We start from the raw sequence: 14,805 nt of genomic DNA on the forward strand, positions 1-14,805 counted from the left end.
TTTTCAGCTCTGACAACCAGTGGTCACCATCCAAATTAATTGTAAGCAAAAGAGCAGCTTGGACATCATCTTTTGTTGTTCCATAATAAATAAAAACAATAAAAACAAGACACAAGTTTTGACTAACATAAGGATGAGTAAATGCCTATCCCTGATTTAAGGCAAGATGTAAATATATTAGCTACCTTTAACACATTTTCCCATAGTTAAGTCCATCCCTCATGGTTCCACACATTAGTGCGAAAAGTATTTCGCTGAATTTGCCAGGCTCTTTATCAGTCATAAGAGCATGAAATAGCTACCAATAAGAGCTACCTTTAACACATTTCTCTATATTTCAATCCATCCCACAGGATTCCACAAATTTGTGCAAAAATGTAAAAATAACTTGCGGATTATTCATTGAAACTCACGATGAGTATTGTAGTAAATTTGCCTGGCTCTCTAGCAGTCAAAAGAGTGTGGAAATATAAGGTGTTACCAAACACCCTAACAAGCTCTATCCAGTCATGGAGCCAGCGATACCACTGAAAGATGAGACGAAATGAAAGTTTTATTTCCGTCAGCGCCTTTGGACGTGTGGGTGACGTTTAGGAGAATGATATAACGACGACGGCTGTGATGTCATTGAGGAATCTATGGAATCTTCCACAAGAGGCAGAGTAATATGATTCATGAAATGGGATTTTCAGAGATGAACTGCACATAACACTTATAGGAGTGTTTGTAGACACACACTCACACACATTCTTACCTGTTTCTATCTCACAACCCACCTCTGTGACTCACACCTGCTATCTCCGTTTGTATGTATATACATGTGTGTGTGCGTTGAGTGGAGAAATAGTTCAGCAGGGAATGTGACTCTGGTTCCAAGAATAGCCGTGAGTCTGAAACCCTGGAAACTCTGAGACGAAAATAGCAGCACATCGCTCCTCTCATCGCCTAGCAACAGGCTCCCCCATGTCCTTCAGCCATTTTAAAACATTTCTTCTGTCCTTTTCATAATTACTTTAATCTCTCCTTCCTTCACCTTTATGTTCTGTCTCCAAAGATCGTGCTGAGCTGCTCTTTATTTAGTTTCTGTCACTATTTTTCAAATTAACTGAAGCTGACTTCCTTACTTTGTGTCTAAATCTTTGCCGTAACGCTGGTTATGTAATTCTGCTTTAGAATTGGAGGCGTTTTTCTTTTTTTTTTCTTCTTCTTTTTTTTTTTTTAATACGGCAGTTGCAGCGATTGGAAGTTGCACTGCTGCGATTTCAACCAAAGTGTTTCTGAGAACATTCTGTGCTTAATATAACTCGTTCTTGGCTGCCCTTTTTTTTAGGACAAAAAATATCACTGAACCGCACAGACTGTGCTTGCTTCCTCTCTCAGCATCCCTGCCTGTCCTTGCACATCATTCCCACTTTGTGTAGCTCCTACGTTTTTTTTCCTGCTCCAGGTTCAGGACCCGATTATCTCAGAAGAGTAATTGTCATAAGTCTCGAATAAGTGACCCTGGATCAGTTAACCTTTGTTTACACTGATCGTTCCTCAAGTGCAACTATTCTTCTGCTAGTAGCATGTTTCTCTCTCCTTTTTCCACTTTTCTCGTTCCTTCACTTGACCCACCCCTTCCTTGTTCCTCTTCCTACAATTTTCCTGTTGTACAGAAGAACCTTCAAGTCTACATATTGTCTTGCTCTGAACCCAAATCTTCACATACACCCCAAAATAATTCTTCAGATCATTTTCTTTGACTGCACCTGAGATCTCCTTCCAATGCCTTTATCCTTACCCCAGATGAAAACAGTTATCAAATAGGCCAACAGCTACTTTTTTATATAACGTCTCACAGTTTCCTGCATTTTTCACACTTCTCTCCCTCTCATTCTCTCTGTAGAAGCGGAAGTCGAGCTCTACCATTCAATACATGGTGAGAATCTTGTTTAATTTACACCCTTCCATTTTACTTTTATCTTCCTCTACTTGTACTTTCACATACCAGCTAATGTGCAACACTTTCCTCTAAATTTGTACTTCAGATCCTTTATTTCTGTGGGAAATAATGTAATGATGGCCAGTATAAAACAGACTCAGTTTTCATATTTTATGGTTCTATTTAAAACATATGCTTCTTATAGCTTGTTTTTTACTGGTCATCAAATCTTGGATCTTAGTCTCAGCCTTACATACTGCCCACACTTCATCCAATGAGCACCTGATTCGTCTGTCTTTAGCAGTTTTCGAGTGAAGTGGTCAGTTCACACAAACAATAACTATAACAATAACTATATTAGTGTCCACACCAATGGACAATACTGTCTTATTGTGATTAACGATGTGCGACGTAGTTATGTCTTTTAAAGTTGGGTGGATTCTGATTGTATCCCAATGTTTTCATTGTTCATCAGCTGGGGAAAAATAGTTCTGAAGGTGATTCCAATAATAATTATTTTTCGTTATTGTTAGTTAGTGGTATAGACTTTGCTATTCTCATATATTTAGAAGGGTTATTAAAGCTATATAGTTAAGGCTCTAATATACTCACAGCAAAATTCTTTTTCTTCACTTAGGGCTAAAAAGTATGTAAACAGCAGTTAAGAAAGCATTTGATCATAGAAATGTGGATATGTTTGCAGTGCACTAGCTCTGCAATTTGGCACTATAATCAAGTGGTGTCACGTTTATTTTTTCTATAGCACTTAGACACATAGAATGCTTTAAAGCAAACAGCTTTACAGTACTAGATATGACAAAAACGTTTCTGGAGAGTTCGTTTTGGCAGACTGTTTCAAAATCCTAAGGAAATTGGTTTTGGCCTGTTTTATTCCAAAATTACATTACGGCAGTTTTAAGGGCTAGTTCACCAAAAAATTAATTGTCATTAATTACTCACCCTCATACTCACCCTCACCCTCGTTCCAAACCCGTAAGACTTTCGTTCATCTTCAGAACACAAAAGAAGATCTTTTTGATGAAATCTGAGAGCTTTCTGTCCCTCCATACTTGACTACCACTTTGACGCTTCAAAAAGTTCATAAAGAGATCGTAAAACTAACCCATATGAAATGAGTGGTTTAGTCCAAATTTTCTGAAGAGACATGATCGCTTTATATGATGAACAGTTTGAATTTAGGCTTTTATTCATATATAAACATTCATCAGTTCACACATCAGTTATGGTAAATGTAAGCTAAAGCATGTTTGCTTGACTCATGCGAGAACCAAGACTTATGGATTATGGCTCTTAGAATGGATTAGTTTTAAGATCTCTTTATGAATTTTTCGAGGTGTCATAGTGGTAGTCATGTAGGGACAGAAGCTCTTGGATTTCATCAAAAAGATCTTCATTTTAGTTCTGAAGATGAACGAAAGTCTTATGGGTTTAGAATGACATGAGGGTGAGTAATTAATGACAGAATTTTTATTTTTGGGTGAACTAACACTAAGTATATTGGGGCCTTTATCGTTGTCATCTTTGGTGTGATCGGGCCTTAAGGGCACACATCTAGTCTTGACTGTTTTATATAAACTATTTCAGATAAACCTGCCCCTAAATGGCACGTAAAAACTAAATGAACAAAGATTGGTTGCTTTACATGTCAATCAGACAGTCTCAGCATTTTTAAATGGGCAGTTCTTGGCCTGAACAAACAGTGGACAAGACTTGTTGCAGATTAGTCAGGCCAGGCTTTGTGAGACCACTTTGACCCTGAAAATATTTCCCACTTCCTTGTTTAGTATTTTCTGATCAACACTTTGTTCCTCCTTCCTGCTGTTCTTTACTTGGTTTGAATGATCTTGGCCAACTCCCATGGACATCACAGATCTCCTAGGTCTCATTCTGCATATTGGTAATCGGATGTATTTGAGCTTTCCAAAGCAGGTTTAGGACAGGCCTTTCTGTCCATACACAGGTAGGCAGTGGAATAAACATGCAGAGTAACACCCTCTGTTTTCCAAGTTCCTGCTTAAAAATCTCTGATGATCCTATTTGTGTAAATCCCAAGGGTTTGACTGCAACAAACCTTCATACAGTATCTGCTTAATTCCCCAAATTATATTTATTTGCAGGATTGACGCTTATATTCTTGATGCTCAGGATTTTTTTTCTTATGAGTGGGTCCCATAAGCGGATAATATTCCTAGTTATCCCTCCCAATGATATCCCCACTTACTTGGATAAAGTTGGATTCCATGGAGATCCATGACCTACTGCAATAAGTTTTTGGGAATTGTTAATGAATTCTGCTAGCCATCAAGTGGTCCAGTTATCAGGAACAGTATGTATTTGAATGTGTGTGTGTGCCCATAGTGCCAAAGTCACTTTATGACGTGTTTGTGCTTGTGTATGTGGGTTTATTTCATGTTTGTGAGGGTCCAGTAGTTGTGAGCTGCTGCTCATTCATCTCTCTTGACCATACCTCCAGCACATAAGCACATACTGTACTAACAGCACTTCTCACATGAGTGCCTGAGCTGTGTGAGGGAAAGAGGACCATTAACGACCTCAAAACCACTGCAGGCTATAGACATGAGGCCTGAGGGACCCACAATACAAATAAACACCCATAGCTAATCCGCCTCTGCATGTAATGTGGCTAATTGGTATAATGGATTAGTTTAGGAAAACTAATTGGCGAAAAGCATTTTATGGACTTTAATAATGACCCTCCCTTCCCTCTCACTGCTAGAGAATATTGTGTCGCAAAGAATAATGCTGTTTTCGTGTAAATATGCAGTTGGCTTTACATCAATCAGTTACCTTAAAACAGATAATGACCATGCCTCTTGTGTTTGTTTGTTTGTGTGTGTGTGATTGTGTACATGTGCATGCTGATCTATCCCTCATTCCTTCTTAACCTGACCCTTTCTTAACTGAACGTATGTTTTTCCCTGCACAGCCCCAGACAAACAGCACCAAAAACAGCATAGTCACCAGTCCCAAAGGAAACCTCCCCTCTCCTGCACTGGTATTTACTTCTCTAATCCTTTTCTTTTCTTCCACTCCTTCCTTTTTCCCCTCTGTCTGTGACTGTACCTACATTCTTTAGTACATTGTGTTTTGAATATATTTTAGTTCTCTTGTGTGTTTTGTCAGGTTTTTTTTTTTTTTTTTTCATCTGGCTGCTCGCCTTTGCAATTAAAAAAAAAGTGAAATTTAAAGGTGGTAATAACATGAAATGGATAGAAATGATAATATAAACACTAATATAGAATATGATTAGAATAATCTAATATAGAAATGATCATTTAAATGTTTATAAAGGAATGTTAAGAACTGGTGTTTTATATATATATATATATATATATATATATATATATATATATATATATATATATATATATATATATATATATATATATATATATATATATATATGTGATAGGATTTGGTCTTTGTAGGATTTTCAGGTTAATTGGGACAGCTAAATCCTATCTTCCTATCTGCATTTTCTCAAAAACTGTTGTTGCCAAAGTCACATTCACATTAATGATGAACGTTGTCCATATGCATTAATTTTGAGCAGTATGTCAACCCTTACAAAAGTATTTATGTGAAAAAAAAAAAATAAATATATATATATATATATATATATATATATATATATATATATATATATATATATATGGCATTTGGTTTGATGACTAGTTATCTAATGCAATTACATTCTTGCAAGTGTTTCTGTGACCAAATGTTGTATTTTTGGGGTCACTGCACTGATAAAGGTTACAGTGTGATAATTGTTGTGTTATATTTCTGTATTTGCCCTATGGTCAGTGAGCAGTGTGTAGGATCTGGATTGTTTTGAGGATAGAAGCTCCTCCTGGGGCTCTTAGAATGAGCCCTTCAACTGTTCTTACGGTTTCCTGGCTGCAGTGCTGAGAAGTGGCTGTTGTTTGGTTCACTGAGATCCTTAATCCTTTTCCTCGCTTAAACCCACTGGGCCTAGTGTTGATGTCAGTTGAGTTGAATGTTAACAGTACTGAGCAGTACAGTGCAGTTCCCATGTGTGCATGTGCATCTCAGAAAGTTCAAGGAACAGCATTTATTTGAAATAGAAGTTTTTGTAACATTCTAAATGGCCTGCTAAGTGCCTGCCAATTACATTATATAAACTGAATACTTGTGATAGTTGTGATTTGCTTTTCTTTCCTTTGCTTCAGCATTTATGGGGTTATTGCAAGGGATTCCCGGATACGGAAGAAAGTACGTAGAGAATACTACTTTTGTTATTGTTTTGATCAAAGCCACTCACTGTAATCCGGAATAAAAGCTTCAGTGAGCAATATCCTCTGTTTTGTCATCAGTAAGACATTACAACATTTTCATTTTATTTAAAACACGGCACTGCAAATGACAATGTATACATTTTTCTTTTTATCGAAAAGGATGAACTGAATAGTCTATAAGAAAGACAGTGTGACAAACGATGGTACATTCATTCATAATTCCGTTTACACAAATAAAGTTTATTTTAAAATGCAATCATAGCAGTGGGCGTTTACTTCCAAGTGTTGAACGAAGCACGCTTATCAAAAGGGACAGGTTGAAGAACCAGGTCAAAAACAGGATATAGCTTATTACTTATAAATTAGGATTTTTTTATGTAAAAATCTTGAAAAAATTATAAGTGGACCTTAGAGAATGTTATAAAAAAAAATGCAGTTCATGACCACTTAAAGGCATCGCACTATTCCATAGCAGATTCTTTCTAGTTCAAATGGTGCTTTGAGATCAAGATGCAAGTTTTTAAGTGACCCGGCAATTAAGTGTAATTTTTTGTAGATTCAGTCCTGTATATTTTATGTATCTGTCCACGGACCCAGTTAAGTTCTGTTTATCCAGTTGTGCTCTGTCACTCTGATATATTACTATACTCTCTAAGCACGCATTTATGGGGTTGTTTATTTGATTACATAACGCCACTTTGCCTTTCAGTGTCTGCTTTGATCTGTGGATGATGAAGGTTGTTTATTGCGTGGAGCTGGCAGGAAACTTAATAAAACAGTATGTCATTATGTGAGGGTTGTGGGTAAATGGGTGATGTGATTATTTCATGTTTAATGACATGCTTAAGTGAAATAAATAGTCTATGTTCTGAGGAGAATTTTGTAGATTTTTGTGGTTTGTAAAAGCTCAGTAAATAGGTTTTAGAGTGAACCCTGAGCATTGAAGAAGGAAGCTCCTAATGAAAACATGACATGCGTTCCAACATATACAGCTATTGCAACACATGGCCCAATACATCAAAATATTTTAGGATCCCTCACAGTTGCCCTTTAATGCTGCCAGTGTGTGTGTGTGTGTGCATGTTTTTGTGACATATCAGGACACAAATTTGTATAATGACATGGGTAAGGCATAGGTATTACAAGGAGAGGGTGACTTATGAGGACATTACCCCATGTCCCCACTTTTCAAAAGGCTTATAAATCATACAGAATGAGTTTTTTTGAGAAAGTAAAAATGTGCACAGTTTTCTGTGATGGGTAGGTTTAGGGGTAGGGGTAGTGTAGGGGGATAGAAAATATGGTTTGTACAGTATAAAAACATTTACGCCTATGGAATGTCCCCACAATTCACAAAAACAAACCTGTGTGTGTGTGTGTGTCATGTTTTATGGTGCAGATATAGTTACTCAACCTTGAAGTGAAGTGAGGAGGTGTTTATGGTCTGTAAAGACTTTAGCCTTAGTGCTTTATTTCATGGCTTCCCCTCCAGCTTTACTATTAACTGTACAGTTATGCAGGCCTAGGTGATATTTGTATTTTTTAGCCATTATTTTAACTATTTTAACAACCAAGGACATTCGAAATGTTAAATATAAGAACTAAAAAGATCATTATTAATCATAATAATAATAATATTGTTTTTGTTATTATTATTATTAGTTGTAGTATTGATTATAATAATTATTTTTTATTATTAGTTGTATTATTTTATTTAATATATATATTTTTTAGACAATCTTTCACTGAATGAAGGAAGAATTATATTGAATCTTTTTCATTTATTTCAGTATAACGATGCATAGTAATATAAACCAATATTCATCTAAATATATTTTATATATTTAATATTTGACTAAAATGTTTTAAAATTTAATAAAATTTACATTTAATGATGACAGATAAACTACTGAGTTTGAAGATATGCATATGAATTAACAGTTTTCTTAGTGAATTTAATAAAAAAAAAATGTTTCTTAGCATTTGCAGCTTCTTATAGATTCTGTGTTCTTAGTAACCTTAGCATGCAACTTCTGCCTGTTGCACGGGGCAACGGTTGTCATGGCAATGAATACCTCATAATGATGGGGACCACAGGCTGCTGATTGGACAGTGAGGGAATGTTACTTCCTGCAAGAGAGAATTGGGCATTACAGATTTATGCGGTTTGATGTGCGTCTAGCTAGCAGGTTTCCGGGGTTGACGCGTACGCTAAGGAGACAGCATAAAATAAACATGTTTTTAGTAGCTGTGATAGGATCCGCAGTAGTTCTGTCAAAATCACAGTTTCACTTTCAGTGATAAAGTGATGTGTTGCTAATTTTGTGACTTCGAAGTTGGTGGTTTTGAAATATTATAGCTTAACATGTGCAGTAATTTGTTTTATGAAGACAGAAGCTCTGTGTTGTTGAACCTCTGGTGGTTTTCGTGCATGTTTTGTTTGTTCATTTTTACTGGGTTGGCAATCACAAACACCCATCCTCCCACACACGGTCTATCTCTCTCTCTCTTTCTCTTGTTCTTTTTTCTCCTCATGTTATTCTACCCCCTCCTCCCCTGTCACTCTGTAGGAGGCACAGACCACTGTCATCCATAATGCAGTGGATGGGATTAAGGTACCCCACCACCACCATCTTTCCTTCCCACCATCCGTCCTGTGTTTGATCTGCATCCCCACAATGCATTTCTGCTAATGTGTCTACAGACTATGACATCATCTGAGCGTGTGTGCCTGTTGGCTGCATGCGTGACCTTTTTGAAGTTTAATGTGTTCTTGCGCTTGTACTTTATGAAATTGTTTCAATAACATATTACTAGCCAATTTTAACTAAGCATAACATGTAAATGAGTATGCGTGTCCCTCTAATGAAACGCATGTCAAGTTGAACTGTATTGAACTGTGCTATTGCGGTTGTTTTAAAATAAATGAGCTGTCTGTTTAACAGTGATTTTTATTAATGATTGTGATGATGGGAAATGACTCTTGACACATCAGATGTTTGCAGTATGAGGCTGAAGAGCAACAGTTGGAAATCTATGTCATGATAAGAATATTAAACCTGCTGTCTCAGTTCTCTGTGCTTCAGACTGTGTGACGTAGAGACCTCTTGTGGTGGACATTGAAAGTGCAACTTGAGAAACAAGCCCCCTTAACGGAAAAAAAAAATATTTTTGTCAAAAAGTCATTATTTTTTAAATGCGTTTTGTACCGTTATTGGTAGAGAAATTATACAAGTCATTTAAAAAAATAAAATGTGTGTGTATATATATATATATATATATATATATATATATATATATATATATATATATATATATATATATATATATATATATATATATATATATATATATATATATATATATATATATATATATATATATATGTATATATAATTATTATTATTTATTTATTTATTATTTTTAAGTCATTATCTTATACTTTTAAAGTGAGTGGTCCATGAATTAATTTTATACGCAAGCATCTCTTAAATAAAATAAAACAGAAAAAGGCATGTTTGTGCTAAGAAAAGAATAACAATGACTTTATTTAAAAAAAATGTAGCTGCTGCACTATCAATGTAACTATCTCTGTAAATGTTAAATATTTGTTCCAAAAGCAAAGAAAATATTGTGCTGAGGTTATATTAAATGTGACCCTGGACCACAAAACCAGTCATAAGGGTCAATTTTTGGAAAATCAGATTTATACATCATTTGAAAGCTGAATAAATAATCTTTCCATTGATGTATTTGTTAGGATAGGACAATATTTGGCCGAGATACAAATATTTGAAAATCTGGAATCTGAGGCTGCAAAAAAATCTAAATATTGAGAAAATCACCTTTAAAGTTATCCAGATGAAATCCTTAGCAATGCATAAAATACATTTTTGTTATATTTACGGTAGGAAATTTACAAAATATCTTCATGGAACATGATCTTTACTTGAAAATCAATAATTTTGACCCATACAATGTATTGTTGGCTATTGCTACAAATATACCCGTGCGACTTATTATTGGTTTTGTGGTCCAAGGTCACAAATGTATGTACTGTTATTTGCAGAAAGACTTCAAATGTACAGATTTTTCAGAGGCAAGTTGATGTAGAAGCAAATAGCACTGAAAACAGCGATGTCACATGCCCCCCATAGCCCATACTAGCACTTTGACTTTCCCAGGTGGCAGTAGTAAAGTCTAAATCTGGGCCGGGTTGTTCTGCCAGTGGTTGCCTGCTGTTCTGTGTGAATTCTGAATTGGGCTTATTCTGAGCTGTGCGTGGGAAGCTGTCCACTTCTCCACGTTTGCTGCTTTATTTGTAAAGGTGTAACAAGGTCTGTAGTGCAGCATAGATGATGGAATGAGAGAACAAAAGTCTTTTCAGGAGCACCTAATAATATCGCCCCACATACTGATGGCCTATTTACAGCAGGAGCCAGTGTCCTTGGTGATCGCCACGGTTACGCTGTGACAGGTGCATGGTCCCATTTCTCGGGTGACCATGCCCTCCTACTCCTCATTTCCTATTCCTATTCAATTGAGCAATAAGGTACAAGAGAATGTGCAGTAATGTGTAAATACTTGCTGCTGCTAAGTGCTGTTGCACCCTTCAGCTGTGACTGCATGACCTCGAGTGCCTTCTTGCTTTAATAAAAGTAATTTAAATATATATTAAAGACTTCCCTTTTCATATCCATACTTTTTTTTTTTTTTACCAAACAATCTGAGGCTGTTTAGTAAGACCGTTCAAATCAGATTTAACTAAATGAACATGAATTCACATGAATGTGCATTCAGTATTCAGCAAAGAAGACTGCTGGAGGCCAAGAATGTGTTGTTTTATATTGCTGTCTCTTCCTCATACCCATGCTGACCATGGAAGCGTTTGCAGTATTGTTCTTATTAGCGCAGCACAGGATGTTATGAAATTAGGAAAGAGTATTGAGTTCAAAACGTTTATTCCCAGTGGAGGTGTGGCCTGTGTTTAATATCCCTATACGTGAGTAGGATTATAACAAATATAACAAGCCTTTTCTAACAGTCGTGCTGACATCGACATGCATCATTTATTGCTCAATTGTGCGTGTGATTCCCCAGAGTACTGCAGCTTACATGTTCATTTATGGTGTGTGTTTGGTAATGAGAGTGAGGACGTTGGCACTCGTTCTTTCAGAAAAATGTTAATATATTGCCAAACTGATCTGTGCTCTGTGTCTGAATATCACAGGAGTCGTCGGACAGCAGTAATGCCACAGTGGAGGACGAGGAAATGAAAGGTAAGACCCAACAATCAACATTTGTATGGAGCAAAACACACCGCAACTCTTCAGCAAAGGGTTTGATGGTTTTGTTCAGAAAGGCAGCAAAAGTTGGATTAGATGTTTTTAGTTTGAACAGCAAAAATCTTATAATTCGTAGTTTAAAATCTGATTTTTGTTCAGTACATTTAGGCTTTCCGTGTCATCTTTCCACAATGACATCTGCTTTCTTGTGTCTTTTCACACTGCTGATTTGAAAGGCATAGTTCACCCAAAAAGTCTGCAATTATTTACTCACCTTCATGTTGTGTCAGAAGTGTATGACTGACTTTCTTCTGCAAAAAAACAAAAAACAAAACAGATACACACACAAAGATTTTGAAGAATGGTTTAACTGTTTTTGTCCATACAAGGAAAGTCATAGTTTGAAAAGACAGTTTGGGTGAGTAAATAATTACAGAATATTAATTTTTGGTTTAACTATCCCATTAAGTCATTGCTGTGGCAACCAGTGTAGATAGGGATATTAACTACACCGAATGAACAAAATCAGATTTTGCATAAATACAGTGCAAACAGTCAGTCCTACAGAACAGATTTGAGAAACAAATCAGATTTACACTACCATACAAAAGTTTGGGGTCAGTAAGATTTTTTTTTTTTTAAGAAATCAATACATTTTTTCAGCAGGGATTCATTAAAATTATCTAAAATAACAGTGAAGACATTTATAATGTAACAAGAAAATTATATTTCAAATCTTTTGAAGGTTCTATTCTTTAAAAACCTCTGAATTAGTTTCCACAAAAATATTACCACTTTGATAATAATAATAAATATTTCATGAAAAGCAAATCGGCATATTAGAATAATTTCTGAAGGATCATGTGACACTAGATGTATTTCCATCCATTCAAAGTTGCAAATTTAACTTTTTAAAATTTGGAATATCACATAAAATATTTGCAAATAAAGCAGCGTTTCCATCCCATGTGTTCAAGAGAACAAAATCGTCACTTCCTGGGAAATTGGCGTAAAATATCTGTAATTGGCATTTCAGAAATAATTAAAACAACATTTGAGATGTTGTACAATGAAACTGGACTGGTTAGTCCAATTATTCAGTCAAATCCACTGTTGAGGCAAAGTCACATGAGTTTTTTTGTTGTGCATCGAGAGATTTATTCAGTAAATGTGTTTCCATCATAGTTTATACGCATGTCTTATTGGATAAAAAATGTATCCGCCTCAATTGAGTGCATATTGTAAGGTTTTTTAATGCATGTTTTTAGAATTTATGCACATCTTAGTGCAGTTTTCTCAAACTCAGTTCCTGAAGGGCCACAGCCCTGCAGAGTTTAGCTCCAACCAGCTCCAATTCACTGCTTGTAAGTTTCTAGTAATCATTAAGACCTTGATTAGCTGGATCAGGTGTGTTTGATTAGGGTTGGAGCAAAACTGTGCAGAGCTGTGGCCCTCCAGGAATTGAGTTTGAGACCAATGTCTTGGTGTTTTCATCCAGTGTTTGTTTTATGTGAAACATAGCTACTGAAGACTGAAGTCTTAAAAATTAAGCTTTGCCATCAAAGGAATAAAATACATTTTAAAGTATATTAAAATAGAAAACAGTTATTTTAAATTGTAATACTATTTTACAATATTAATATTTTACTGTATTTTTGATTAAATAAATGCAGCCTTGGTGAGCATAAGAGATTTCTCTCAAAAACATCAAAATCTTACTGACCACAAACTTTTAAATGGTTGTGCATGTAGAGGATGAAAAAAAGTCTAAACATTTTAGGTTCACTTCATGGTCCATTAATGTTAAACTGAGAAATTTAGTGAAACGTTTTAGACTGAGCTCTTTCAATGCTCACTTCTGGGTTGGTGTCACTCCTACTTTCAGCGTCTGTGTCAGCTTTCTCTGCCCTAGAACAAGGCAAGGGCACCTTGTGCTATAATTAGCCACAGTGGGAAACAGAGACCCTGGCTATTTCAGAGCATGTGTGTGAGTGTGCGTATGAGGAGAAAACTTGCCGCCAAATTTCTGGGCAGACAGCATGCATGACAGGAGCGTGATGTCTTGTTTTCGAGATCACACAAAAGAGACGGTGAGAAGTGTGTGTGTGTGTGTGTGTGTGTGTGTTACTTCTAGGTAGTGTTGGGAAATATCTGGCTGCAATAGTTGAGTGATGAATTATAGTGCAGCTGTGAGAGGTTAGCTTTATAACATCTATGCCAGCTTGACTGTAAATATTATTTGTTCGAATAACAGTTGTCTGAATAGAATCAGTTTAAAATGACTGTAAATAAGTATTTTCAAACTTTGAATATGCATTTTGAAGCAACATCTTGATATCTGCAACCTGGTAGCATGCTTTTTATGGTCCTCATGTTGTTTACTTTTAATCCTCCAGTATATTGATTAGATTTTATAAAAGTTTGGTCTATTTTGTTGATTTTTTATTGTATTCTGATTCATTATAACTCAGTGTACTGTTTGATTCAGTTTGGGTTGTCATCTTTTTCTCAGTCTTTGTTTCGTTTAATTTCTATTCATAGAAATACAAGCAGTTTTCATGTACTGCAGAAAATATCTCTTAGACCTTAAGAAATAGTTTTTGGTTCTTGAGTGTCTCAGAACAAATTTTTTGCATTACATTTCATTTGTCTGTCTTGTACACTGAAGTAACATGTGACATGAAGGCAGTGGCGCCTGCAGCTGTATGGCTGTACGCACTGTGCGTACCATGAGAGGGTGCTCATTAATGCCGTTGTTATTTTTTTTTTACATAATTTTTACATAATCTCAAGGCATCTGGCACCTCTGGCAATGGATTTAGGAATGGCTACAAAAACCTTATTGATATCAATTTGACCCATGCTTTCTGTCTTTCATGTATCTCTGTGCATTGTTTGGGGGGCGTGTCACAGGAAAGGCTGTAGATAACAGTTCAGTTCAGTCAAACCCCAGCACCCAGCCTGACTCCGCCCACACACCTCCAGGCCCCTCCCCCGCTCTCTTCAGTAAGTGCCCTCTGACTGCAGTGACATCACCCACTTTCCCATCATCTCCTTGTGCATGTGTCTGATACACATCAGCACTAAAATGTATAAATAAGTAAATGAATGCCATTAAATGAATATTATGGTCCTAATTCTCACTGGTACTAATGGGTGACTATTACTTTCTGTTCTCATTGTTTTTAATTAAACCTAATCTTTTTAAGCCGTTTTTTGTGTCCTGATTGTTTAACCAGTTTCAAGTAGTTTCTCTGGATTTATTTAAAGGGATAGTTAAAAAAAAAAAAAAAAGAAG

At 35.9% G+C, this 14,805-nt stretch overlaps 1 protein-coding gene across 28 annotated transcripts in view; it reads left to right on the forward strand.

The window, feature by feature from the left end:
* The window catches only part of camk2b1 (calcium/calmodulin-dependent protein kinase (CaM kinase) II beta 1), a 90,950-nt gene that overhangs the window by 63,335 nt on the left and 12,810 nt on the right, over positions 1 to 14,805 (forward strand). For 8 of the 28 annotated variants that reach the window (XR_010896879.1, XM_067406151.1, XM_067406168.1 and 5 more), the window contains 4 exons: positions 4,893 to 4,961; positions 8,793 to 8,837; positions 11,453 to 11,501; positions 14,421 to 14,513. Coding sequence is in view for 27 of the 28 variants with exons in the window: in XM_067406151.1 (XP_067262252.1) it covers positions 4,893 to 4,961; positions 8,793 to 8,837; positions 11,453 to 11,501; positions 14,421 to 14,513 (256 nt within the window). In the remaining variant the exon portion in view is untranslated. Of the gene's footprint in view, positions 1 to 1,888; positions 1,922 to 4,892; positions 4,962 to 8,792; positions 8,838 to 11,452; positions 11,502 to 14,420; positions 14,514 to 14,805 lie in introns of all 28 variants that reach the window. The other 20 variants (XM_067406152.1, XM_067406159.1, XM_067406161.1 and 17 more) reach the window with 10 other exon arrangements.

The sequence above is a fragment of the Chanodichthys erythropterus genome, chromosome 13 (assembly GCF_024489055.1).
Source record: "Chanodichthys erythropterus isolate Z2021 chromosome 13, ASM2448905v1, whole genome shotgun sequence".
Taxonomy (NCBI): Eukaryota; Metazoa; Chordata; class Actinopteri; order Cypriniformes; family Xenocyprididae; genus Chanodichthys; species Chanodichthys erythropterus.